The 26004-nt window shown below is 34.7% G+C and overlaps 2 protein-coding genes across 11 annotated transcripts in view; one reads left to right on the forward strand and one right to left on the reverse strand.

The window, feature by feature from the left end:
- Window positions 1–4140: 4140 nt before the first annotated feature.
- The window catches only part of LOC119085631 (MAP kinase-activating death domain protein), a 42134-nt gene continuing 20270 nt past the window's right edge, over window positions 4141–26004 (reverse strand). For 4 of the 10 annotated variants that reach the window (XM_037196071.1, XM_037196069.1, XM_037196070.1 and 1 more), the window contains 18 exons: window positions 25615–25709; window positions 24868–25552; window positions 24437–24799; window positions 21603–21716; window positions 21406–21531; window positions 21115–21180; window positions 19913–20291; window positions 19246–19844; window positions 18952–19179; window positions 17683–17817; window positions 16984–17159; window positions 16587–16914; window positions 16246–16518; window positions 15620–15787; window positions 11242–11250; window positions 7126–7198; window positions 6945–6991; window positions 4141–6382 (listed from right to left, as the gene is read on the reverse strand). In XM_037196071.1, the coding sequence (XP_037051966.1) occupies window positions 5588–6382; window positions 6945–6991; window positions 7126–7198; window positions 11242–11250; window positions 15620–15787; window positions 16246–16518; window positions 16587–16914; window positions 16984–17159; window positions 17683–17817; window positions 18952–19179; window positions 19246–19844; window positions 19913–20291; window positions 21115–21180; window positions 21406–21531; window positions 21603–21716; window positions 24437–24799; window positions 24868–25552; window positions 25615–25709 (4659 nt within the window). In that variant the 3' untranslated portion in view covers window positions 4141–5587. Of the gene's footprint in view, window positions 6383–6498; window positions 6779–6944; window positions 6992–7125; window positions 7199–11241; window positions 11251–15619; window positions 15788–16245; window positions 16519–16586; window positions 16915–16983; window positions 17160–17682; window positions 17818–18951; window positions 19180–19245; window positions 19845–19912; window positions 20292–21114; window positions 21181–21405; window positions 21532–21602; window positions 21717–24436; window positions 24800–24867; window positions 25553–25614; window positions 25710–26004 lie in introns of all 10 variants that reach the window. The other 6 variants (XM_037196075.1, XM_037196072.1, XR_005089327.1 and 3 more) reach the window with 5 other exon arrangements.
- LOC119085636 (kynurenine--oxoglutarate transaminase 3) lies at window positions 22599–24279 on the forward strand. The gene has a single exon (XM_037196080.1). The coding sequence runs from the start codon at window positions 22700–22702 to the stop codon at window positions 24095–24097; it is 1398 nt and encodes a 465-aa protein (XP_037051975.1). The 5' UTR covers window positions 22599–22699; the 3' UTR covers window positions 24098–24279.

Consider the following 26004-nt stretch of genomic DNA (forward strand, 5'->3'; position numbering starts at 1 on the left):
CTACAATTTCAATGCGTAATATGCATTACAACATGCATTTCGGTTAGTTTTTCTTCAAAAGTCAATTAATACTAGACTGGTGTTCGGTTCGTATGAGCAGATTGATACATAAACTATCATAATGCAACAACTTACGTTTGAATAGTTTAATGATGATACCGGACGTGTCACATTAGCGAATTATAAGAAAATTTTAATGTGAAACCCATAAAAATTTCGTAAGGCTATTTGAAACAGATGTATATGAACGAAATTTCATTTTTTTTATAATTCACTAATGTGACATGTGCCGTTTCTGCATTTAACTATTCACTTAAAGGCACTCGAGACTATTATCGTTTACTTGTTCTGTCAGTATCGAATTTCTGCTTTCGAGAATTCCTCTGGTCTTGTGCGTTTTCAATTACGATTGTTGGGTCATAACAGTTCAAAGATCGCTTGTTTTGACGAAAAATCTCAATGTTTTAATAATAAAGAGTTGCTTGTCAATATGTGAGATTACCATCAGTCTATCTGATCAACATAAGTTTCAGATACAAAGTGCGTTGAATCATTACCTAAATTTTTATATTAAAACTCATACCATACTCATATTCACAGCACCTACAACTAACCCAACTCGTTTATTACCATTATTTTTGGCAAAACGAATATCCAAAACTTGATCCGATTAACTCAACAACAAACATTTGTTACAACGTTGACCTCTACATTAAATAGCTGATTACCTACGAATTGCGGTTTTTTTCGCTTCCATCAAACCAGTGAACCCTTTAAATCTACCGTTGTTAAATAACACCTGGAAGTGAATCGATCTATTTTGAGAAACGTTTCCATAATTTGTTTTTAACTAAATTAAATGGAAACAAATTTTGTTCACATTGACGCTAGTATACCACTACCACTCGACCTCACTCTACATAGCGTATATGCCCTCCGAGTCAACATAAAAACCCATCAATGATGCCATTATTCATAGATAATTTTTATGTAATAAATGTCGCTGGTTTTCAAATGAATTTTTATGTTTTAATAATGTAACTACACATACAGTACTTATGGTCGGTTTCGATTTTATTTTAAATGTAAGTATACTGGAGTCATGTATTTGTACAAATTATTCGTCATAATGAATGAATAATGGGTCTATAATGCTGCATCATACGACAGACAAACGAAAAAAATTAAATGTTTAACCGCAAATCAAAGCAAAGTATCAGCGAGCTAGATGAATTTGAATTCATTCCGAGTGTAAGTAGAAACAGTGTACAAGACACGGAGCACAATTTATAGAAATTAAAATCATTTGCACGTAAGGCCTTCGAATTTATTGCGCATATTTAAGAAGCTAATATTCTTTGTAGAGAAAAACGAATATCGCATTGCTTCTGTGTTTAGTTTGAATCGTCTTGGAATGGAAATGAAATCGAAATAGTCATCTCATTCATAATTGATTTCCAGAAAAATTCTTATTTCGTGCGACTATTTTTAGAATTATGCTTTTTAGGTTCGTCCCAGCAAATTATTATTCTTTGTGCGAAGGGGTTTTTTGCATACCTAAATACCATTTTAAAAAAAATCTTGGAAATTAGCGAGCGATTCAATTTAAAAAGAAATGTGTTCCGATACCTAATAAATTTGATTACCGACGCTAACTTTGCGGCCATACGACCATGGCATCGATGTCTAAAAACAGATTAATAGACTCGCGAAATTAGTTAGCTAATGGGCAAAATTTGCAAAATAATTTTGATTCTTCTGAAATGATATTGCGTTACCATCGGACATAAAGGAAAATTAAATTTTTTTAAGGCTTCCGACATCACAAGATGAATGTGGCATTACCAGCGTCCAGCACTTGTACAATAGCCAATATTGTGAGTGTGGTATCATTTGAAATCTCATGGTATATTGAATGCGATGTAAGTTGACTGCAATTAATTTAATACAAAACAATCCTCAGGGTTTGTTCAAAGTTGACGAACGTATACACCAAATTTTCAAAAAAATCTTTTTCTTACTAATTTTTTCTTAGAAGTTATAATCGGTTGATGTCTTCAGTTGATCTAATCGGTTTCTTTGAGTCATCGTGACTCGAAAGTACGATATCGACAATTGCGTTTATTGTGTTAGCATATATCGGACTCTACTGCATAAATAGACATCACTTTAGAATTGATGAACCCATTTTTGAACCATTTCTCCTTTTCTCAATGTGTGCTGATCCAATAATTTTTGTTTGTATATCAATTGTCGTCAGAATCGTAAAGAAAGCTTTAAAAATATTTTTATCCAAAATAAGGAATACCCTAACTTTTGTCTGGTAATTCTAACACCCTGATGATCGATATAAGTCACTGCTTTATCTTATATGTTAAAACAAACGATTTCGTGTTTTATTGCCGCTGGTTATGAAAATATGAGGCTCGATCCATCGTTAATTCATCCCTTGAGATAGCGTTAATTCTGTGTGAACGAAAAACTCTGATTTGTTTATTTTTAATAAATTTATTATTTGTCTGTTTCAATTAAATGTTCTTATTTATCCTTTCGGTTTTGCTTTTTATAAATAACAATCATATTATAATTTTTACAATTTCCTTAGAATTTAACTTGTCTCTTGCCTAAATAATATAGAAATTTACAACGAAAAGAAAAGTAGAAACGTAAAGGTATTACAAGTAGAAACTAGAATCGGGACAAACTGAAAAAATTAATAGGTTGGAGCAGAAAAGAAAGAAGTTCCAATTCAATTCTCTTCATTCATTCCACATACATTTCATTTACGTTTTATACATGCATTACAACGTGGATATCGCATGTGGAATGAATAACATCAATTGGATTGTAATTGTTGACTTCTTTATTTCCTCATTCTGTACTGCGTAACAGCTAAACATTCATTTAAAACTTCACCTGCCTTCATTCTGACAAACTTCGCGTTGACGATTTTTTTTTCTTCATATTCATAGGAAAAGTTTTCGAAAATGTTACGAAATAACAGATGAGTCTTGGCTAGTTATCTCATATATAAGCAAAACGAATAAAACATTAGACCACGGCAGGACTGGCTCTTGTGGAAAAATCGCGTTGAGCAAAGGAAAGACAGTAACAGGCACACTTCAGCTGGAAATAAGCGGCCAATGGTTCTTCAGAATGGCGCCAATATAGCAAAGTAAATGAAAATCAATCACAAAAGGATTTGCACATTGCCATATATGGCCAGTCCGAATCTGCATTAAACAAATAAAGTAGTAGATTTGCAGATTTAATGGTACCGTTAAGAGTATGTCACATCACATATTATAGCCAACATTTGGTATCCTTCTAAAACACGGTAATACCAGAATTTCGTTCTAGAATATGTTACTAGTGTACGTGACACAATGCTCGTGATACTTAACCTCCTGTCACATACGGCTTTATGTTATCGACAACGAAGACAAAAATAATGACAAGCTCTGGGTAATATGTATAGTAAAATGCATGTTAAAAATTGAAGTACCAGATTTGAAATCAAACGATTAAAGATACTTTGGTCGATGGAAGTAATAGACCCTATCGCGCTGTTCACACTTTACTTGCACAAACACAAAACCGATCGTGGTTATTCCATTTTAAAGCCAACTTACACACATTTTTACATATTACCATTTCAGCTCTTAAGCTCGCATAGATTCAAGCGTCTTTACTGCAGATAACTGATGTAATAACAGCCTGGAAACATAACGAGCTTAAAAGATGAAATCACGACCATATTATGGGCAAAAACTATGTGTTTAATCACACTGAACTTCAATGAAATTATCGGCAATTGTATATGTGTTGACACAGTGACATTGTTTTTGTCCAAGCTGAAGAAAGCGTTGCTGGTAACGGTATACCCGTGTTACGCGAAATTGGTCAGTCAAAGAATTAATTTAAGGCAAATGCAGATAGCTGCTGTCATTGTATTTCCATTGGTTTATCTGCAAGGCAAAGCATTCAATTTTTGTGTCTGAAATGCCTTTCAGATGAAAGTTTTTACTCTCTCAATACACTTTCCCTATTAGCAAGTGAAAGTTTGTTTAATTTTTCACATAAATATTAAATCAAAAGTAAGGTTAAGTTTGGTTAAAGCTTTTTGTTTAGTTATATTCATTATAGTTATTCGATTAGGATGCTCTGTGTGTAGTTTGAAATAAATCAAAACTAATTCATAAACTTTTGAAACGTTTTTTCTCTCTCTCTCTGTCTGCCTTTCATTTCTCTGCTATTATAAAAATATTTTGCTTTTATTTCAATTATTTTTAGCCTATTTTTTACTTTGGTGATTTGTTGATTAAACTGTTTTCCTGACACCAACACAATTTTTTTTTATTTTCAACACACTTACAATATACATTGATTTTTGTTTATCAACACCAAATTTTTTTTAAATTTTATTTTCATTTTAATCAGAATTTTTTTTAGTATTTATGATGTATTACTACTTTTAAGTTTATAATATTGCGTTTGGTTTTTCCTTTAAATTTTCTTTGCTATTAACTTTTTAGATTTACAAACACCTAGAGTTTCATTTTTAAAAATCTCGTCTCCTTCTCGCCAAAATTGTTTACAGTAAAATGCAAGAGATAAACAGAATCAGGGAATGCTAAAGATGTGGGATCGTAATGCATTTGGATTGTTTTCATAGGAAATTTTATTATGTCCGAAGTCTGGATTCCGGAACACATTTTTATTGCTTCATTTGGTTCATTAAAATCCGTTGAATGTTTAGCGACTGGCTATGCCATAGAAAAATACTTTTGCTTCCGTACGTATGACCAAAACGGCTTTATTAGGTTCCTAAGGCTAAAGCGACCTGTTTTTCGAAAAGTGAACAGTGAAAAATAGATTTCCACATCCACGGTATTCCATCGAGAAATTCAAGAGATGAATTACATTCAACAGGATAACAACAGTATCGACTTCGGATCGTGAGAGATGCGAGAAACAAAAACCAAAATATTTAGCGCAAGTTTCATAATTTTAGATTTACCAAAGACAAGGTCGATGATGCAGATAGAAAATAAAATTTTTGATTTTTTTTAATGGTTTTAGTGTTGAGTTTATGAAAGGCGTCTATGAATACGGTTTAGGATTAGTTCGTGTTGATAATTTCGAATAAAACATGATTTTCATGTTGCTAATTTGAAATATGCTACATCTAGCTAATTTGCTTAAAATTATGATGATTTTTATGATCTCCTCTGTACCAACTCTTTCATCGCTCTTTGCCAAGCTTATATATATATTCCTCATTGATATTGTTCTAGCTACAACATAACGTTAACATTAATATTAAATGTCCTAAGGTAACGGTCTAACTAATACAACATGTAAATTCTTTAAACCCCCTTTCCCCCTCACATCGTTATTTTAATCAATACTCTTGTCCATACACACACACGTTTGTCTCTTTCTAAAACTTATTGTATACCTTACCCTCCAGGAACAACAACCCAATCACGACCCAATACGTGATTCAAATTTTATAAAACCATGGCAAGCAAGACGGCAAACAAACGGGAGCATTTTCGTTCAGAAATGGTATCGAGTGTCGTTGTCAGTGTTTGCGCGTCATTTGCGGTGAACTGCCTGTACTTGTCGGACTGCCACTGCTTGGTCCGCTGACGGAATTGTGACGTCCCAATGATGTGCGTGAATTCTGTCGCTGCGGTATTACAAATTTCGGTGGAGGCTGTGGCGTATACTGTGGCGGTATGGAATTGACCGACGTTTGTCGTGTCAATGCTCGGTTCGATGGTTCGTCCGATTTTGATGGAATTTGAACCGATTCGGAACGATTGGGTAACGGAGGAGCATTGGCAGATCGCGGTGGAATTGCAGGTGGAGGACCACGGCTAGTAACTGAACTTTGAGATTGAACGCGTGGCGGTAGCTGCGGCAATTTACTTTTGATTTGTTCAGTAACTTTGCTTGTAATCGATGTGGATGCTATGGGGCGGGTCTGTGTGATTGGTGTGGAAGAAGTGATTGGTGGATTTTGCGCGGGAGGCTGAACTGCAGATGTTGTGACTAATGGCTTTTGAGGCTGAATTGTTTGTTTTATGGTTACTGTTTGAGGTTTTGGTTGAGCTACTTGTTGTTGTTGTTGTTGTGGTGGTGTTTGCTGGTGCAGTTGCGTCTGCTTTTGTTGCGGTTTGGTTATAGTTGGTGAGGTTGTATTTTGAGAAGGTAAATGTTGTTGCTTTTGTTGCTGTGGCGGTTGTGGTTGAGTTTGAAGTTTTTGTTGATTTTTCTGCTGTGGTTTCGGCGATAATTGCGCTGCCTTTTTCTGCTCTTGACCAGCTGCCATGTACGAAAACACGCACAACACCGAGTAGCATATTTGATCCGCCTTTGGAATAAATATTTGGGTGTGAAATAATTTGTCTGTTACGTAGCTGTTGCTCGTCAAAGGAACACATAGTATACAAATAAACATTCACTGAGAAAATAAAAAGAAAGACTTACACGGGACAATCACAAATGGTTATTCGAAAACATATTCTAAATTTTGTGTTTGTTGTTTTAGGTCAATTTTTATACTGAGTGTGTGTAGAAGGTGTGTGTGTTGGATGGGTAGTTATACAACATGCAGTTTACGGAAATAATTATGAAATATTCGATTCAATATATCGTTGATTCAGCCGGACAGGGGAGGTATTGATCCAGTTAACCTTTTATTTTCCATTAGTTTCATAGCCAAACCAACGGAAAACAATCGGTGGAGACTTAATGCTGCCTCAGGAGCCTTTCCGGTTTCGGAAATTGGTTGATTAATTTTTGAAAATATTCATTGAGCATATGTTCAGAAAAGAAAAGAAAAAACATAAAAATTTTACGAAACAAGAAAGGAAACAATGTTAAATTTACATGCTAGATCGACAGCTAAGTTGAATAGCTGCCGTAACACTCACCATAGAAGATTTGTATTTCCTCTGAATGATTTGCCTGGTTTTGGGATCTTTAAAGAAAGTGAAAAAAACATTAGAACCATCGATCGATTGACTTTGTGGGTTTGATTGTTTGTGTGCATGCACAGGAAAAGGCTCATCATTGTTTTTTTTTTCAACGGTTCAATGCAATGAATATACTTACTGAACTCCTCTAGTATGAAAATGCCGCCTTTTTGGGTAAAACATTTTCTGATATGATCCAGACGAACGAAAAACTAAAATGTAGAAAAAGACAAATACAAAAAAATTAATTGCCGTCCTCAGAGTTCTCTAAATTCTTTATTCAGAAAAGTTCTGGTTTAAAAATGCTCTAAGTTTCTATTTTCAATCAGTGTCAATTTTTCTATGAACTAAATTTGCTAAATTTGCATGTGGTGTGTTCATCTAAATTTTAATTGCGGAACAAGATACACACAAAATGCAATCAGGCTGATTTTAGATTTCAATATTTCTCTCTCATTTTTAAAATTCCAATGAAAATCGTTGGGCATTATGAACCTTTTTATTGCGGACGGGTTCACGTCGGTAGATATTTTATTTTTCATAAATTTAACATCTAAATTATTTTCCGTCTAATTAACAAGCGCATGCATTCATAAAATCTAACTAAGAGGCATGGATTCTTTCGTCAGCGAGACACATTGTGACGAGTCCATCTGTGAGATATCACTGTGCGGATTTATGTTTAGTTTTTCCAAAAATATTTAATTTAGTAACGAAAGACAGATTCACATACAATTGACGAAAACTTTGCGAGTCAAAAGAATCTTTGAAAATTCGTTTCAGAGAATTTAGAAACTTAAAAAAAAGGAAACAAAAGGGAGGAAAATCTTTGGAAATCTTTAAGTAACATTCCTAAACTATATCTTCAAAAATTCATCATTGATCTTAGTTTCTTCTTTGAATGTTACTTCATTTTTATTGCTCGAAATATTTTAGTTTCAACGTCTTTGATTAATTCTAATGGAATTAGAAATCTGAATTTTTTCAAACGACCCAACAGGTCGAAAAGACTGTCCTTCGTGACTACTTTGATTTCCTTTATAATTCCTTAAAGGAAATAAAACAAAAACGACAAGAACTGACATCTAACATCAAACTTAGTATTTTTAAAGGGACCATGGTTTCGAGGATTATTCTTTCTTTATCGTTTTGCTCATTTATTCGTGCTAGCAATATTTTACACATTGCTTCAATTGATAGCGAGGGTGTCGGTTCAAATTTATTATTTCAATTTTTTATGTCTACCCCCCAGTGCCGCAATCGGGCACTTATTTTTCCATTTATGTATTTGTCCAACCAGGGCCTAATATTGAGAATTATTTCACTGCAGTGTGTTTTTCGATCGAACATTATTTCGTTTCTTCAATGTTTTAAGTGTCAAAAATGTCAAAGAATGAAGGATGTATATCCTTTCTTTCGCATAAATCTTTCGTACTTTGGCATTATTAGCTTATTTGACAGTTAAACCTTTGACAACTCAAAAATATCACAAATATGTTCATTCGTAAAATGAAACGATTGAAAATTTCACCAAATTTGAACTGAAAATTCACCAAACTTTAACTGAAAATTAACCAAATTTTAACTGAAAATTCACCAAATTTAGTGAGTTTTTTTAGTGAAATTTGGTGAAATTTAGTGAAATATTTCTCAATATATTTTATACAACATTGGCATCAATTTTCGTTTATGGTTCGTATAACTCTTCAAAGACATGCCGAACAAAGTGTAATTTACTTTTATTTACAGAGATTATAATAACTTTTGGTGACTTTCGGCGGATCGATCTATTTTGGTACACTTGATAGAAATGCAATTTGATGGCATTCGTGCTTGTCTACCGATCGAAAAATCTTTTGTACTTAATTAAAAAGCCTTGTCTCTCACGGAAACAATATCTTTTTTGTGGAGCATCATGAAAAAGACTTGTTAAGTGACTTTTTCATGGCGCGCCACAAAAAAGACTGTTCCTCAAGTCGTTTTTTCTGAATCGATATTTTTACCACCCAAACAAAACGAATCATTTTACATTTTCTAACCACAATTGGTAATAGCGAACAACCTTTCCCAATAGAAATCCTCTAAAATAAATATCGCTTGCACTTGTGAGCGATTTTTTTTTCTTCGGTGGACTTTTTCCACATCAGTATAATCACCTCAGTGAAAGCGATAGCTGGGAACAACTTATATATGGTGTAACGCAAACTATGGGAAACTTCGCGACTGAATTTCCTATGTTTTGTTTCTAGCGATGAGTAAGAAATATTAGATCTTGCATTTGTTACAATGTCAGTTAGGGGAAATCTTTTCTTTAAGTCTGATCTTGAATTTGCTGCAATGGAAGATGAAACATTCATCATTTCCAAATAGTGAGTGATCAATCAACAGTGTTAAAAAAAGTAATTTTCAGCAGGAAGTAGAATTTAAGTATTCCGTGAAGTGAAGTTCAACCGATTTTTAAATTTAAAAAACATCGTTGAAAGATTATTATAATCCACATAAATCGACGAAATTTCATTCGCTATGTGTATAACGTGTGAAATTGTGCGCTAAAACTAAATGTTGTCTTCACAGTCAAAGATGACCGTGCTCAAAACGTTCTTACCGAACAGGAGAATGAACGGGAAATTGGTAAGTCTATTTTCGCTGTGTGTGTGAGCGGTATTCTAGCATTAAATTTTTTGAGGATGCCTCCGAAAAATGCACACTTAAAATGTCTATTGGTCTGAGCCGTCCCAATTAACCATTCACGTCAAATCAATGATAACTAATTCAACATATATGTGGTCTTGATTTATTATAAAACGAATGCCACTATTTGACAGAAGAGATGCACTAATTTTCATTTAAAAGAAGTTTTTTTTTAACGACTTCTCACCGGCTCGGTGGTACCAATTCGATCACATTTATAGCATATTTTTGACTTCACAATCTCAATCACATCAATCAAAAAAATAAAAATAAGAAGCAGTGCAAATACAGCCAAAACCAAATGCCACAACAGGATAATTTCCAAACAAAGAAAAAAATGAAAAGTAAAAACTATCGAAAAATTGTAACCAAAAATTTAAAAGAAAAATTTGAAGCTATCAAAATGACCAGGCAGCAATAAAATGTTTTTCTTTTTTTATTTTCAATTAAATAAACAAATAAATCTAAATATCAGCACTTGTGAGATGGTCTTCAGTTTTTTTTAAATAATTTTTTTTTTCAATTTCATGTTTTCTATAAATAAATAACAAACTGGTAAAAATGTGTATCAAAAAACGGTTTTCTTTTGTGGTATAAATAAATCGATTTTTTTTTTCGCTAAATTAACTGGAAATAGTCAATTTTTAATGATAATTTGTAAATCGATAAAACGAAAAACGTGATTTATAGATCATGCGATTTATCTAACGGTAATATATTTTGTATTCTCTGATAAAAATATTTTAATGTGTTGGTGTGTGGTATGGTAATGTATGTGTTTTTTAATAGTTTAAATTAAAATAAAAAAATATATTTTTTCTTCATTGGCTAATTTTTGTTAATTGATTTTTGTCTTAAAAAATCAAATTTTTTTTGTTTGTAATTAATCGAAAACAAAAAAAAAACTCAAAATCAGCACACATTTTTTGGATTGAAAAACAGGTGATAGGTGAGAAGCTGTTTATTTCGATAAAACTGAACATTTCTACAAATCATGAATGGAAAAAAATTTGAAAAAAAAAAATAAAAAAAAAAAAAAAAAAAATAGAAAAGTGGACGTCAGGTAACTAATTATATCAATTCCATCTACAAGGTGAATAAACTAATCTAAACAAATATTCTAATCAAAAGAAATCACAAATTTCATTTCAAAAATAACAAACGAAAAAATAGAAAACAAAAACAAACAAAAAAAAAACAGAACTGCAAAATGTTAATTAATTGTTTATAGGCACACAACACTACTAAAAACTGTTGCGTTCAACATAACATAATTCCTTTTCTTTATTATTTATATATCTAATACAAATTAGGTTTCGTTTATCATTTTTAATAATTTTTATGATTCAAGTATAAATCTAAAGACTTTTTTTGTCTTGTTAAAGAGAAAGGACAGTTGGCAGTTAAGATTGTTTCAAAAATGCCAAAACAAAAACGAAATTCAAGTGAAAATAACGAGAGAAAAAACGAAAAAAAAAACTTAAAAATAAAAACAAAAAATCTTTTTGGTGTGACATTTCCTTTAATTTTCTAATAAAATTTTTTTTGTTATAGAAATCAATACCTCGAAATCCTTTTTGCGTAAATATCAGCATTATTTAAGACCAAGTCCAAAAAAGATGAACAGGCGCAGCGATCCGCGTAAAAAACATTTTAAGATGTTAGTCTTTTGAGCCAAAACTTTTTTTTTACTTAATAAACATTATGGACTTTCAGCGTTTCATTATCTACTCCGATGTGTGAATAACTTTTCTTTTCGACAAAATAAAAAAAATTATTTTGGTTTCTGAATAAACCAAGCAAAATGTTTCTTAAATTCAAAACAAAAATTTTTCTTGACATTTTGCTATGCGTTAAAAATGTGCTTGGGTGAACATTTTCAAGCTCGAATTAAGCTTTCGAGAAAATGGCGACAAAATGCAGAAGTTTTTCTGTCGTCAACGTTTTTTTCTTTCTTTTCTTTCAATTTTTTTTCTTCTTGTTCATTCCTTCATTTTTAATTTATAAAAAAAGAACCCCAAGGACCATCTCAAAAGTAACCAATTGAGAGAGACAAAATATATGATTACGTACATTGTAGCGACTGTTTTTACTAAAAAAAAATATTTTCTTTTTTTGTATTTAATACTTAAATAAATTTTGGCTTGGAATGAGCTTTTGTAAAAATTTCGTTTGTTTGTCTCGTTAGCTCAACTTTTTTCCTTTATTTTCACCAGATATTTCGCCAACAATTCGTAGGCATTTTCAATGGCTAATTAGAAGAAAAACATTCTAAAATTACTACTTGTCACAATTTGGCCTATGTTTAAGACCTACCAATTAAATAAATATAAATTCTAACAAGAATTTCGTCAAAAAAATATCACAGTCGTTCGAATCATATTTACAAACAAGATTACAAGTGTCACTTTCCTTTTCAATTGCGTAATTTGCAGTTCACTGAGTTCACTGTTCTGATGCATGGTTTACATGCCGTCTTTTCAGATGATGTTAGTGTATGCACCTGGTAGGAATTGACTTTCATGTTGTCTGTTCAAATTGTTTCCAGCAGCTTTTTTGATCGCAATATTTTCCAATATTCCAAGTTTCTTGGAATTTTTTTCCTTGTATACGATTTTGACACCACTCCAACGAGGTCTATGGCCTCACCATGTACGTGTGAGAAAAAATACCTAGGAAAAACGGAACAGAAACTTGGAAATCGAACTAACCAACACAAACATGCAATTCAAATTGGAGATGAAGCACACAGTGGCTTATGTGAACACATCATTCAAACAGGCCATAGACCTCGTTGGAGTGGTGTCAAAATCGTATACAAGGAAAAAAATTCCAAGAAACTTGGAATATTGGAAAATATTGCGATCAAAAAAGCTGCTGGAAACAATTTGAACAGACAACATGAAAGTCAATTCCTACCAGGTGCATACACTAACATCATCTGAAAAGACGGCATGTAAACCATGCATCAGAACAGTGAACTCAGTGAACTGCAAATTACGCAATTGAAAAGGAAAGTGACACTTGTAATCTTGTTTGTAAATATGATTCGAACGACTGTGATATTTTTTTGACGAAATTCTTGTTAGAATTTATATTTATTTAATTGGTAGGTCTTAAACATAGGCCAAATTGTGACAAGTAGTAATTTTAGAATGTTTTTCTTCTAATTAGCCATTGAAAATGCCTACGAATTGTTGGCGAAATATCTGGTGAAAATAAAGGAAAAAAGTTGAGCTAACGAGACAAACAAACGAAACTTAAATAAATTGTTTTGTTGATCGATAAAAGCAATTTTTAAATGAAAAAAGAAAACGAAAAAAAGGAAATCGAAAATTAAATTCGGAATTAATTATTGGAAATGAAAAGAATTAATAAATATAGAAATATGCCATTGCAATACCACTCACGAACATGAATATATTATCATTTATTGTTATAAGTAAACTTTTTTTTTTGTTAAAATATTTAATAAAAAGATTTAATTAAATATTTGAGTTTGTAGATTTAAAATGAAAAATTCTGTCAAAGTCTTAATTAGATTAAAATACAAAAATTTGAATATCATAGACAATTATTAATGGAAATCAAAATCATAATCCAGTTGGAAAAATATATATTTATAAAACAAGTAAAATGGAGAGGGTCTGGGTTTAATTAATTTGTAATTAAAAGGTTGGAATAGGTCGAAACAATAAAAATCGAGCTGATTTGGCGGCAAATATATAAAATTGGTACGTTTGATTAATTTGATAAATATAATTGTAAATATAGAGCATTCAAAACATTCACTTGCTTTGGTTAAGATTAATAATTATAAAAATTAAATAAAAAAACAAAAAAAAAACAGAAAAATCAATAGTTTTAAATCAAAAATCTAATCTTATTCGGAATGTATATATCTAGCTCAACGTTTGACACAATTTATATGCTGATAAGATATAAGTATTGAATCGGAAAAACGTTTGTTTTTTTGTTGACCTCATATCTACCTTTAATTAGACTATACTTCGCCTACTAAATCATTAGAGTTTTACTAACAAAATGCATAGATGAAACATGGAAAAAGGGAATGAAATTGTTACAAATATTTGTGGTAATATTAGCTAGTAACTTTCCTAGTTAAATCAGCTTGTACATTAAATTCCATATCAATACAGAATCATGAAACCGGCCATTTCTGAAAGCTAAATGCAGAACAAGTCTTAAGATTTTTTACATTCATTAATTGTCCAGGGCCCTAACTCGAGAAACACTCATACTCTGCGTGATAGCATAGCCTATTTTCTAAAATATGCGGCGTACACATTTGAAAGGAAGGAAATTTCAGCCTCGAGTGAAATCTCTAGCCCCAAGATTTTGAAATTAAGACTTAGAATTTTGTGGAATTTTAAAGAATATTTTTTTTAAACAGGTACTCTAACACGTCATAACTACTTAAGCTTCGATCCATATCATTAAGATTTTTCAACCGGACGTAGTTAGATGTTTAAAAAATGGTGTGGTCATAAACATCTAGATCTTCAAATAATAATTGAGAAGCTTGGAATGAAATTTAATGACAATAAAGAAATAGATTTAATGATCTGGTGGTGTTTGTCATTTCTAAAAGACACAATAACTTTTAATGGTTTAGTTGACAACAAAGTTCAACACCAAACGAAAATTATCCAGAGTTATTTTATACTGAGTTAAAAATTCGAAATAGTGTTCTGCCAGTAAATCTTTTGGTGTAAAATAGAACAAAAATTAAATTAAAGGAAAATGGAAAAGAAAGTAAAACAAAAAAATGTTGGTTTATTTGATTAATATAATTAATAGGTAGCTGCACATCGAGAGCTTATGCAAATTAGTAGATATATTTATTGTAGGTAGTTGGTTAACTGATAAAATGTAAATGAACCATGCAATTGAAGTAAAAAAAAAATTGTTAATTTTTTTAGTAATTAAATCGGAAATGATAATAAAAATATGTAAAAGTTAAAAATATGGCCACGTCAAATGATCATTGGCGATCATTTCCTTTTTGTCTTGTTTAATAAAAGTTTTCGGTTTCATTGTTTAAAGAAAAATGATTCAAAAGTTACTCTGATGATCAATTTAACTATACATAAGGCGATTCAGTTTTTCTGAGTGGTTTGCAACCAAAAAACGAAATGAAATTAAAATAAAATTTTAAAAAGTTTTCTTTGTTCTTCTTCTTCTTTTGTTTCCGCAACAATTTAATCAAACGAATTAATTTTTTTGTAATTTAAATTAATTTTTTTTTCTATTTTTTTTTCTTTTAATTAGAGAAGGTCCTTGTTTTGGTGGTAGAAATTAAGATGAAAATGAAATTATAATCACACTGAAGGAGGATTGTTTACTAAAAAATATTTAAAACGAATATTTTCTATGTATAGTAAATATGTACATTATGATGAGTATCATGATTCAAGAGGGAAAAAAATGTTTCGTTTACATAAACAGAAAAAAAAATCGGTTCAAGTCTGAATAAAACACGTGAATGGGTAGCCATACGATGACGAGGGACTTGATTGTATATATAATTAAAAACAAACACATTTAATCGTTTAATTATTAAAAGATTAGTAGAATTTAATGATTGAATTGCTTGAAACATTTAAAAAAAAATCTGTTCGCAACGAAGAAATTCCAATTGAATTAAGTTGTCAAGTTTACTAAAAAAAATAATTTTTCATAAAATAAATCAAACAGAAAATCAGTTTTCAATTCTCAGATCTAGTATAAATATTATAAAACCGTAATCATGAGGAACACAATTCACTTAAAGTCCAAAAATTAAAGACTCTATTTATTTCGAATTAAAATAAATCTTTGGTTTGTTGAATATTAATTATTTTAAAGTAAAATTAATTTTGATATTTCATTGTCCAGCAGAAAAATATAAGACAAAAAAGCTTTTATATCGGGCCACTTACCTTACTATTGGCAAACAATAAACCAACACCTTCTAAGCAAACTTGTAGCAAACCACCCTCTCCAGTTGTCATGTCCTGAACGGGAAATTCACCACCCAATTCCGGGATATTTGCAGGAATTCCGCCACGATCCATAGCTTCTTTGATGCAATTGTACAATTCCTTACACTAAATGAAAACACTTGTTAGATACGAATTCAATGTCATTCAATGCCAGTGATATCAGTCCTTCATAAGGGGGACACGATTAGAATCCCAAACTATACTACCCGAAACAAAAACATTTTTTTCAACGAGGGCTGTGGCAGACCTAGTGTTTATCTCAGTGGTCACAGATGGTAAAAGATCCAAATTTGTGGCTTAATGCCAAACGACAAATTTTCTTTTAATGAAAGGTCTGCCCTGCTAGACAAGTCACTTTGCAGCTTGCCGGGCACCACGGACCTTTCAAAAAAAATATATTTTCCCAATTCTTTACTTAGTCAGTTATTTTAGGCCTACCACAGTCTTGTGGAACAAGTTTTTGTTTCAGTTAGTCTTCATGTGGCATTGTTTACAAACAGTGGCCTTACGACGAACTGACATGCACCCATTGTCTCTGTCTCTAAGAAAAATCGAAAATTTACTTTTTTCGTGAAATATTTGTGCAATTGGGTCTGGCCACCATTTCTGCGCCACAAGCATATCACTTTCGTTCTCGGCGAATATGTCATATTCACTAATCGTTCGAACCACCAGCGTTCGATTATGGCTCCGTTCACCGATCTCAGGACCAATCCATCGTCTCGAACTTCCATAAATCGTAGCGGGCCGCTAGAATCCAATCCCTGATAAACGGTAAAACTCTGACGGTTCAACATTCTCGAGCCCAACGGTTTCAGATCGATGTCATTTCCATTCTATTTCGAAATAAACGAAAATATTTCACCAATTGAACGGAAAACTCGGAAATTCTCAAATTTGTTACCAAATTCAACACTTGATCCAAGAGATTGTGCACCTCTTGCGAGTACACCAAACCGATATGACTCTTTCCCAATAAGCGCCTGACCTTTCGTTTTATTTCCTCCTTATTCACATTCAGCATCACCAATTCAGCTGTCAAATTGAAGAGCATCGTTGACAGCAATCGATCTTCATCGTGCTCCAAACGTTTCCGTTCCGAATCGCTCAACGATTTATATTTTTCCATCATTTCGCCGGGTCCCTGGTCCATTCCAATCATATCACGTTCCTGACTGACCGCGTCCAAGAAAGCATCTTCCCAGAATTGCATCTGATCCCATAGTATCAATCTGAGATGGTAAATGGAAATTCGATTAGTTGCCGGTCGAACTTCAGCACATTCGTTTTGGTGAACTAACCGTTCCTTTCCCAATAGACCTTCGAATAAATACACACGTGGAGCGTCAGGTGATGGTGATGATGATGTGTTGATTAAATGCCCACCGGTGTATCGGAATCCGGCGCTTAATGTTGATTTTCCCGACCAAATACTACTAGATCGACTTTTATCTTTCATATTGGACTTGTTGGGGAACTAAAATGTGAGTTTCGTTTTTAAAAGAAAAATAATTTTGGTTTTCTAGTTTGGGAGCGATGTAGTTGAGTTGATATTAAATCAGCCACAAGCAACTAGTTTGAGAATCTCTTTGATAGAATTCAGAATTGGTGTTTTGCATACAGATCACAATCCAATTAACTTCCAATTTCAATGCATCTCTAGGTCAGTTGTAAATCAAAGAATCTTTTTGAACAAATTCATTTCTAATCTATAAGAAAATATCATGGCCGCGGCTATTAAAACACGTTCTTCGCCAGCAAAACTTCAAATGCAGCCATTGGTGCCAGTTAGAAAGTATGGCCAGGACCAAACTATACTTTAAAGTATCATCATCAACTCAACCACATCAATTAAAAATAAAATTAAAAAAATCGACAAATTGTGCTCACGGACAGCAAACATGCAAAAATTAAACTTTCAGCTGACAAAAATGTGCTAACTCAACAGTAACAAGAAACAACAAAAAAAAAAAAAACGCCACTGTGCCAATATGACTTACATTCTCATATTCTGTGTCGGATACAGTTGATCGACAAGATATCGATGGTATCAAAGATCCACTACCCGGCATAATACCACCGGTTGGCAGATCACTGGCGACAGACAGTGCCCCAGACGAACCATGTACAGTTGCCTGTTTGATAGCACGTAAAACAAACGACACAAAAAACACCATGTAGAACACACATAACGAGGAAGAATAGAAAATGTAAAAGAAAAATTTAGTTAAATTTTGAATATGAATAAAATGTTGGAGGTTGTTACGTCTAAGGTCTTAGTTAGAACGGTGAAAGAATTTTATTTTTTTTTATTTTTTGGTAATTGGGAGGACGATATTCAATCGGTTCATTGATTCTGTTAACGTGAGAGGGATTATCTAATTATCCCAGTCGACTTATTACACCCTTAGAGCTTTGTACGGGTAATCTTTCTAACTGAAATTAGAAGGAAGAATGACGTCGAAAATCTGTGATCCGCACAAGTTGTTATAGTAAACATTCGAACATTCGTTTCTCTGGTCAGATGAATTTGTTAATCTCGATGATGTGCTTAAATTTAAAGCAACAATTTAAGCACAGACAGTCAAATTTCCATTGTTTCCAGAAAGTAGTTATCATTAGTAAGATGAAATGACGGAAAATGTCATAGAATTTGGAAGACAAGAAACTGTTTCTTCGCTTCACTGAAAGTGGCATGGTATATTTCGCTGCAGAGACTATTTTTGGGAGAACATATTCCCATCATTTCTCTAATTTCGAACATTTTCCTTAGATTTTTCCTTATTTTCCTTTATTTGCCCAAAAATTTTCAGAGAAATGAGGGAAAATACTTCCCTAAAAAAGCTCCTCTTTAGTTTGGTAGCCAGCCGTACTGAACTAGAATATCGCCTAATACAATGGAAAAGTAGAACTCAACAACAAGGTCGTAATTGTTCTTGACAACAGGTGTCAGACCCGATTAATATAGACCCTATTTGAAACTCAATCCAGTTGTCTGCCATCTCCAGTCCAGCCTATAAGAAGTGTCATCCAATTAGCCGAATTTGCAGGTAGTAGTAAATTTAGTAGGTTTGTAGTTAGAAGTTCGCGGGAAGAATAATGCAAATTTGTCACAAAATAATAAATTGTTTTGATTGGTTTCATCATCAAAAAAACGAGAAGCATAAAAACGTCGACGGCAATACTCAAAAATAAATCAACACTCCACAAGTTCACAACTAAGTAAATTCGTTTCAATTGAACCAACACACTTCGAACGATCTACTCACGTCTGAATCGAATGACGTCAATTTGCTCATGAGCATGTTTCGCTTTTGCGACAACATGTCCTTGAACATTTCCGATGTGGATTGGTGATGTTCACCCGATTCGTGCACGGATGTTCGACGATTCGTTGCCGTATCGGTGGCAAAAGAACTCTTCCTAGATCCCAATTCGCTAGCTGTCGGGCTTTGAGGAGATTTTAGATTTTCTCTGCTACCCATTGGACTCACCGACTGCACGTGAAATTTAATTCAATGAAATTCCGGCCCTTTCACTAATTCTCCATCGCATCTACTTACTTGACTTGATAACAACGACGCTGTCAGATCTCCACCATCCGTTAAATCCTTGCTCCAAAAATGAGTGTGCGCAATTTCCATCATTTGAAAGACAGAAGCCATTCCACCCAGTCCAAAATTTGAATAAGTCACCTCCAATCCATGCGCAATAGAGTGTATACATTTTAGCATGCCTTTCCACACCGGTTTCGGTACGCACACATCATCGATGTGATCGTCCGGAGCTATTTTCTTGTCCAATGTTCGGTTCATTTTGCCTAGCACCAGCATACGATACGACTCATCTTCCATCAGTTTCCTCAATCGATTTAACTTCAACCAGCCCACACCCTCACCGGCTAGAACTTGAGTGACTAAATCATTCAGAAAGGCTTGATTTTCGGAATTGCTTGTGGATCGTTCTGCATTCTGTTGGCGCTGAATTTCTTCTTGCGTCTGACGTGGTCCCGAGTGTTTGATCAGTGGCGACCGTTCGACGAGAACCTTTCGTGATGGAAACGGATCAAATGGAAGCTTTGTTTTATTGGATTGTTGTTGGTGCTGCTGTTGGTTTTGATTTCGTTGTGGTGACTGTTGATACTGTTGAGTCTGTTGTTTGTCTGGAAACAAACGCACAAGAAATCAATAAGTTCACAGAACGAAATTTCGGTCCCAGACCATTACTCACTCTTTCCAAACAGTCCCGAGAACATTGACGACGTTGACGATGTAATGCCATTTATTTCATTACTGAATGAAGAAAAGAAATCTCTACCCGTTCCAGCTATCAATCCATGGCTGACCAAAGAATTTCCCGGTACGCTTTGCGATTGGAATTGTTGTTGTGAAACTTGTTGTTGCTGTTGTGGCTGCTGGGATATGTCTGTTTTCATTAGTCCCTTTTTGGCAGCTGCTTCCTTAGCTGTCTTGGTTAGATCGCCAAGCGTCGACTTGCCAACATACGTTAAATCTTCTAACGTGTTTTTACTGACACCTGCTGCTTGTTTCGACGCTTCCAAAGCATGTTTCGATGCGTCTTCGGCAGCTTTTTTCGCATGTAGAGTCAACTATAAGAAATTTTTGGGCAAATTAATTTCTAGGTCGTAGGCTTATCGTACATACAGTTGCCGATTGGCTTGTTATCACGAAAAATATCTTTGAATATGGCATTTGATTCTTTTACTAAGTTACCTCCTCTGATGATGTTATATGAGTGTACGCGTTTATCTACATTTCTACGGGTAACTAACAAACAAGCGAACTACAAGCATGAGTTAAATGATGGAGAAAGAATATGAGTAGATGAAGACAGACGCAAATCACCAAATTCTAACAACTCCTACGTCCACGAATGATTTTGTTTTTGCTTTCAATGACTAGCAAAAAGAAAACCAACACCGTCTGTGTTTTATTAGGCGATAGCAATAACGAACAGTTGAACATCGCGTCCCATTGACCATTTGACATAATTTTGGAACAATCTCGTTTTTGCGACATTTTTCACATGAAGATCGTTACGGAACCATTTATTTTACATGACATGACGTAGAAGAATCTAATTTCAGATTTACTGGTAATATTCTATGAGTCAACTTATCCCAAGTGATTTTGCTACGATTACAGTGAAGTAGATGAGCTTCAGCTCTCATATTACATAGCTATTGCCAAATGAAATGACTCTGGTGTGGCTAAATAACTTGACTTGTCGATATGACTGCACTAATCGATACAGCGAATTGATATTTTACGAGTCGAATTTGGTACCGAAATTATTATGAGCGTACGTGAGGCAAAGCAAAATGTATGCACATCCCATCATGACCTACCCAAGAAGCATGATCTCATATTTTTGGTGATAAAAATAGAGTTAATCGTAAACACACAACAAACCTGTTCGAAAGGAGCAAATATATTCGTCTCCTCATCGGATTTCTTCTCCTTTCCTGGTTCTTTCAACTAAATAACAACAAAATAAAGTTCAATGATAAAAGGAAGTTAATGACCAAAAAACAAAATTGCAACAAAAAATTAATTTTTTTTTTAATCTTTTTATCCCATTCACTGTTTAACAGAACACATCGATCAGGGAATTGTCAAGGAAGAATTATAAGGCTTGTACAGGACAACAACATTTATCTCAGAGACGTCAATTTCATTCTTTGCTGAACAAATCGCCTTTACCTTATCAACATGAGCCAGCAGTCCGTCTTGACTGCTCTGTCGCGTAGTTTCTTTTACCAATTCCTTTGCCTGGCTCGCAAAATGTTCAAACAATGAGCTCTGCGAACCTTGTCGTTGTGATCCAGCCTAAATGATTGAATAGAATAGGAGCTTTGATGCCATTTTCATTCAATAAAACGGACCCATGAAAAACTTACCGATCCAAGTGCCGGATGTGAACCAGTCGAACTGGCTGATCCAGAAGAAGATGTTCTTGCCAGAACATTGCCGGCGCTCGTTTGACGGCCCAGATTCGGGCTAATTGGCGGTATCTGGAAAATGAACGCAATGTTGACCGTTAGTCGAACTGGACTTGACATTCAAAGGATAATTTTCCAGGAATTTTAATTTTGGAGGAGTCTTAGCGATAAATGAATGGTGTGATGGAGACCGTCTACTACTAAGCTACTGTTACAACTGCTATCTGTTATTGAGGGAGTAATACACTAGGCAAACCACAACCCATTGAACTGTGTGATTCCACTGCAGCCGCTTCAGAAAAAATTTATAAACTAATGGGATCACGACAGTTATCGGTGTAGTGGGCATCTGGGGTGCCGCGAGTTCAAATAGGAGTGTTTATTTGTAGGTCTTCACTACTTAACATTATTAGTACAATATCGAAAGGACTAATATGCCTAGGCCTACCTTTGATATTGTACTAACGATAGGTAGAGTGGACTTTCGGAGTGGTTATTTCAATTCACTACACCCTAGATATGTGCTACATCTGGGACAGTATTGATTCCCATTGCTTTTTATTTTTTTGTGAAGCGGCTGCAGGGGAACCACAGACGTCATTGGATCCAACGGATGCATATTTTGTGCTCAGGTCACCGAGAAATATTCAACGAACTATGCCGATTTTGTGCACAAAGCCTGTATTGTCTACTGTTATTGGAGTATTGGAAACAAATTTCTTTTTTGGTCCAAAAAACACAGTAACAACGATGTCAAAACGTTCACCTAAATATTCAATTGCATTGGTAGAAATAAATATTCAAATTTTACCACGCCAAACACTGACGGTCATATTGTACAGTTGGGAATTCTCACCAAGAAAACCTTCCAAGAACCTTGCATTGGTATTAACAATATTAATAGAGGAAAAAACCAGCTGTTTCTGTTATCACTCTCTTTCCTCTCTCCACACACGACTCTGCGCACTACACACAATCGATAATCCGAAACACCACCGACAGCATATCATATCATATACACAATCGTATACGAATACATCGCCATACATAAGAAAATGATTGCGAGTGGAAAGGCAATGTTAATTTCTCATCTGTCATTGAGCATACGATCTCGGTCAATTTGCAACGTATTCGATAAAATTGTGCGTCCATACCAGTCAATTACATCAAATCGTAACATGTCTCAAAGTGCTGACAGTGTAAACAAAAAATTCGACTTGCCGGCTCGATTGCAAGGCAGTACGAAAAGTGTTTGGAATGAATACATTCAATTGGCGCAGCAGTACAAACCACTGAATCTTGGTCAAGGATTCACCGACTATCCAGTGCCTAGTTACATAACGAAAGCAATGGCCACGACTGCGAACAGTGACAACCCCTTACTGCATCAATACACTCGAGGGTTCGGCCACTTGAGATTAGTGCAAGCCATCAGTAAACTGTACACTAAACTCGTACAACGACCTGTCGATGCACAAAATGAAGTTTTGATTACATGTGGAGCGTACGAGGCACTGTACTCAGCGATTCTTGGTCATGTCGATGTTGGGGACGAGGTTATCATCATCGAACCATTTTTCGATTGCTATGAACCGATGGTTAAAATGGCAGGCGGAATTCCTCGTTTCATTCCATTGAAACCAAAACACAGTAATGTCACGTCGTCCGCAGACTGGGTGTTGGATGACGATGAACTGGAGAAAATATTCAACAACAAAACAAAGATGTTCATCCTGAACAATCCAAACAATCCGTTGGGTAAAGTATTCACCGCTGCGGAGTTGAGAAAAATCGCTGACTTGTGTATCAAATACAACGTATTGTGTCTGTCCGATGAAGTGTACGAGTGGATGATATATGACAACAATAAATTTATTCGAATTTGTACGTTGGATGGTATGTGGGATCGAACAATAACCATCGGTTCTGCTGGCAAAACATTTTCGGTGACCGGTTGGAAAATTGGTTGGGCCTATGCTGCAGCCAGTTTGATCGTTAACATGCAGATGGTGCATCAAAATTCCGTATTCACATCAAATACACCAACGCAGGAAGCATTAGCGATTGCATTCGAAACCGAACTGCCAAGATTGGGCACAAAGGAATGCTACTTCGATTCATTGCCGGAAGAGCTTCGACTGAAGAGAGATTTTATGGCCGAATTTTTAACGAAAGCTGGAATGACGGTGACGTTGCCGGAGGGTGGCTATTTTATGATTGCCGATTGGACACAATTGGAGAACAAATGTGATTTGACCAGTGAGACGGATGTGCGACGAGATTATCGTTTCACGAAATGGATGATAAAGAATTTAGGACTTCAAGGTATTCCACCGAGCGCATTTTACAGTGAGGACCACAAGCATTTAGGTGAGAACTATGTTCGTTATTGCTTCTTTAAGAAAGATGAAAATCTACAAAAAGCTTCCGATATTTTGTCGAATTGGAAATGACCAGTTTAGTTGCTTAGAAAATCGTCCAATTCAATTGGACAAAACAAAAAATATTTCGAATCAACGCATCCTTCTACTAAACAGCTAGCTATACTATGTATTCAACGGTCGATTTGTAAATATCGAAAATATTTGTAATTTGGATGGGACTTAGAATAAAGGAGATTGCCAAAAGATTACAACCAAAATTTATTGATTTCGCAAAGGGAGGACACCCACACCGAATAAGAATTTGACTTAACACATTCCCTTGAGAAGGGCTGACATTTGGGGCTTAGGAAATGTCAGGATTCAGCCCATTCCAAGTTTAATGCTCCAAAATAAAGAATAGAGACATACCGGTGTTTTTTGCTGTAGCCGCCGTTTCTCCATATCAGCCATCCCGACTAGACTTTCCTTCGACACATTCTGTTCCGACATAATCGTTTTCGGCGTTGTGGTTGAATTCGAGTCAGATTCATTCTCAAAACTGCCAGCAGCTTCGTCTCGTAGCACAACCATATCGCTTTTCACTTTGCCGGGAAACTCGAATTCCGAATCGCGATTAAAGCTCGGTGAACTTAAATCGGAACGACTAGATGATGATGAATTCGGCGAGTCCGGTCGCGATTCAACTTTCGGCTTTGGCTCCATTCCTTCGGGAAATTGTAATGATATGGGTGGATGATACACCAGTTTGGGATCTAAATTTGAGGACATGTTCTGCGAACGAGACAATTTTTTGTTAGTCATTTTCTAGCGTCACTTAAGCTTTCCGTTGATTTACTTACGGGATTTGTGTGATGTTGATGCGGTTGATTATCGTGTATGCTAGGCGATAGGTCAGATGACACCATTTCCGATACAAAATCACTCAATGACGAGTACGATGAACTTGTACTTTCAGCCCCATCAGAATCCGAACCACTGTCATCGGCCGGTTGACTCTCCGTTTGATTATGTAAACTTCTTAGCGCTCCGTTCATGGAACTGCCATCATCCCACACTGAAAATCGAATCGGCGTCAGTGTGTGAGCAAACCATTTCGATTTATCGCCTATTTGCGTCGGATCCAAAACACCAGTTTGTACACGCAAAAATGCTACGTTGGTCGGAGTTAAAGACCATTCGGCCAAAAATTCGACTGCTTGTGTACGTGCGAATTTGGCCAAAAAATTCGAGGCTCTGGGTCGTGATCGTAAGAAACTGTTTATTTGGAACGCGACCACCGGCCGTGGATACAGCCGAAGTGTTCGCGTGTGTTCGGTGAAGTTGGCCAACACGTTTTGCGAATTGAAAAATCGAACCATTGCCACACGAGTGGCAACGTCAACCGAATCGACGTCACTTCCGTAAATGAACGGATTTATAGATGGGGTATGCGCGGGACTAGGCAATCTTGGTGATCCTTGTGACGATACGGAGTTACGTTGACTTGAATAGCCGGAACCGGGTTCATGTAGTGGAAGCTTAGGACTAAACAACGATGAGAATTCAATGAATGAAATGGTCAGTCGAATATTGGCGAAAAATTTTACCTTAATATTTGCGGTGATGCAAGACTATCCCGGACTGATGGAAGCAATTGTTGATTTGACGCATTTTGGTTGTTTGAACTCATTGAATTCAAAGCCTGCAGAATGTTAATGATAGTGTAAGTTAAGTCAATTCATGTACTAGGCCAATTGAAATGTAATCAACGAATGATAAGTTTTCGGTTACATCAGTAAACAAGCAGCAGCAATGGTTCTTCAAATAGAGTACCAAAAAACAAAAACAAAAATCTTTTGTTGCATCCCACCCTCAACAACATGCAAATTTTTCTATATTTGGGAATTTTCATCACAAGTATTTGCTTTGTACGGTTGTTGTAATGAACTACATAACGTAATTTTACAATCAGAAATGTCATTAGACAGTAGCAATGT

Source organism: Bradysia coprophila, chromosome X, assembly GCF_014529535.1.
Source record: "Bradysia coprophila strain Holo2 chromosome X, BU_Bcop_v1, whole genome shotgun sequence".
Taxonomy (NCBI): domain Eukaryota; kingdom Metazoa; phylum Arthropoda; class Insecta; order Diptera; family Sciaridae; genus Bradysia; species Bradysia coprophila.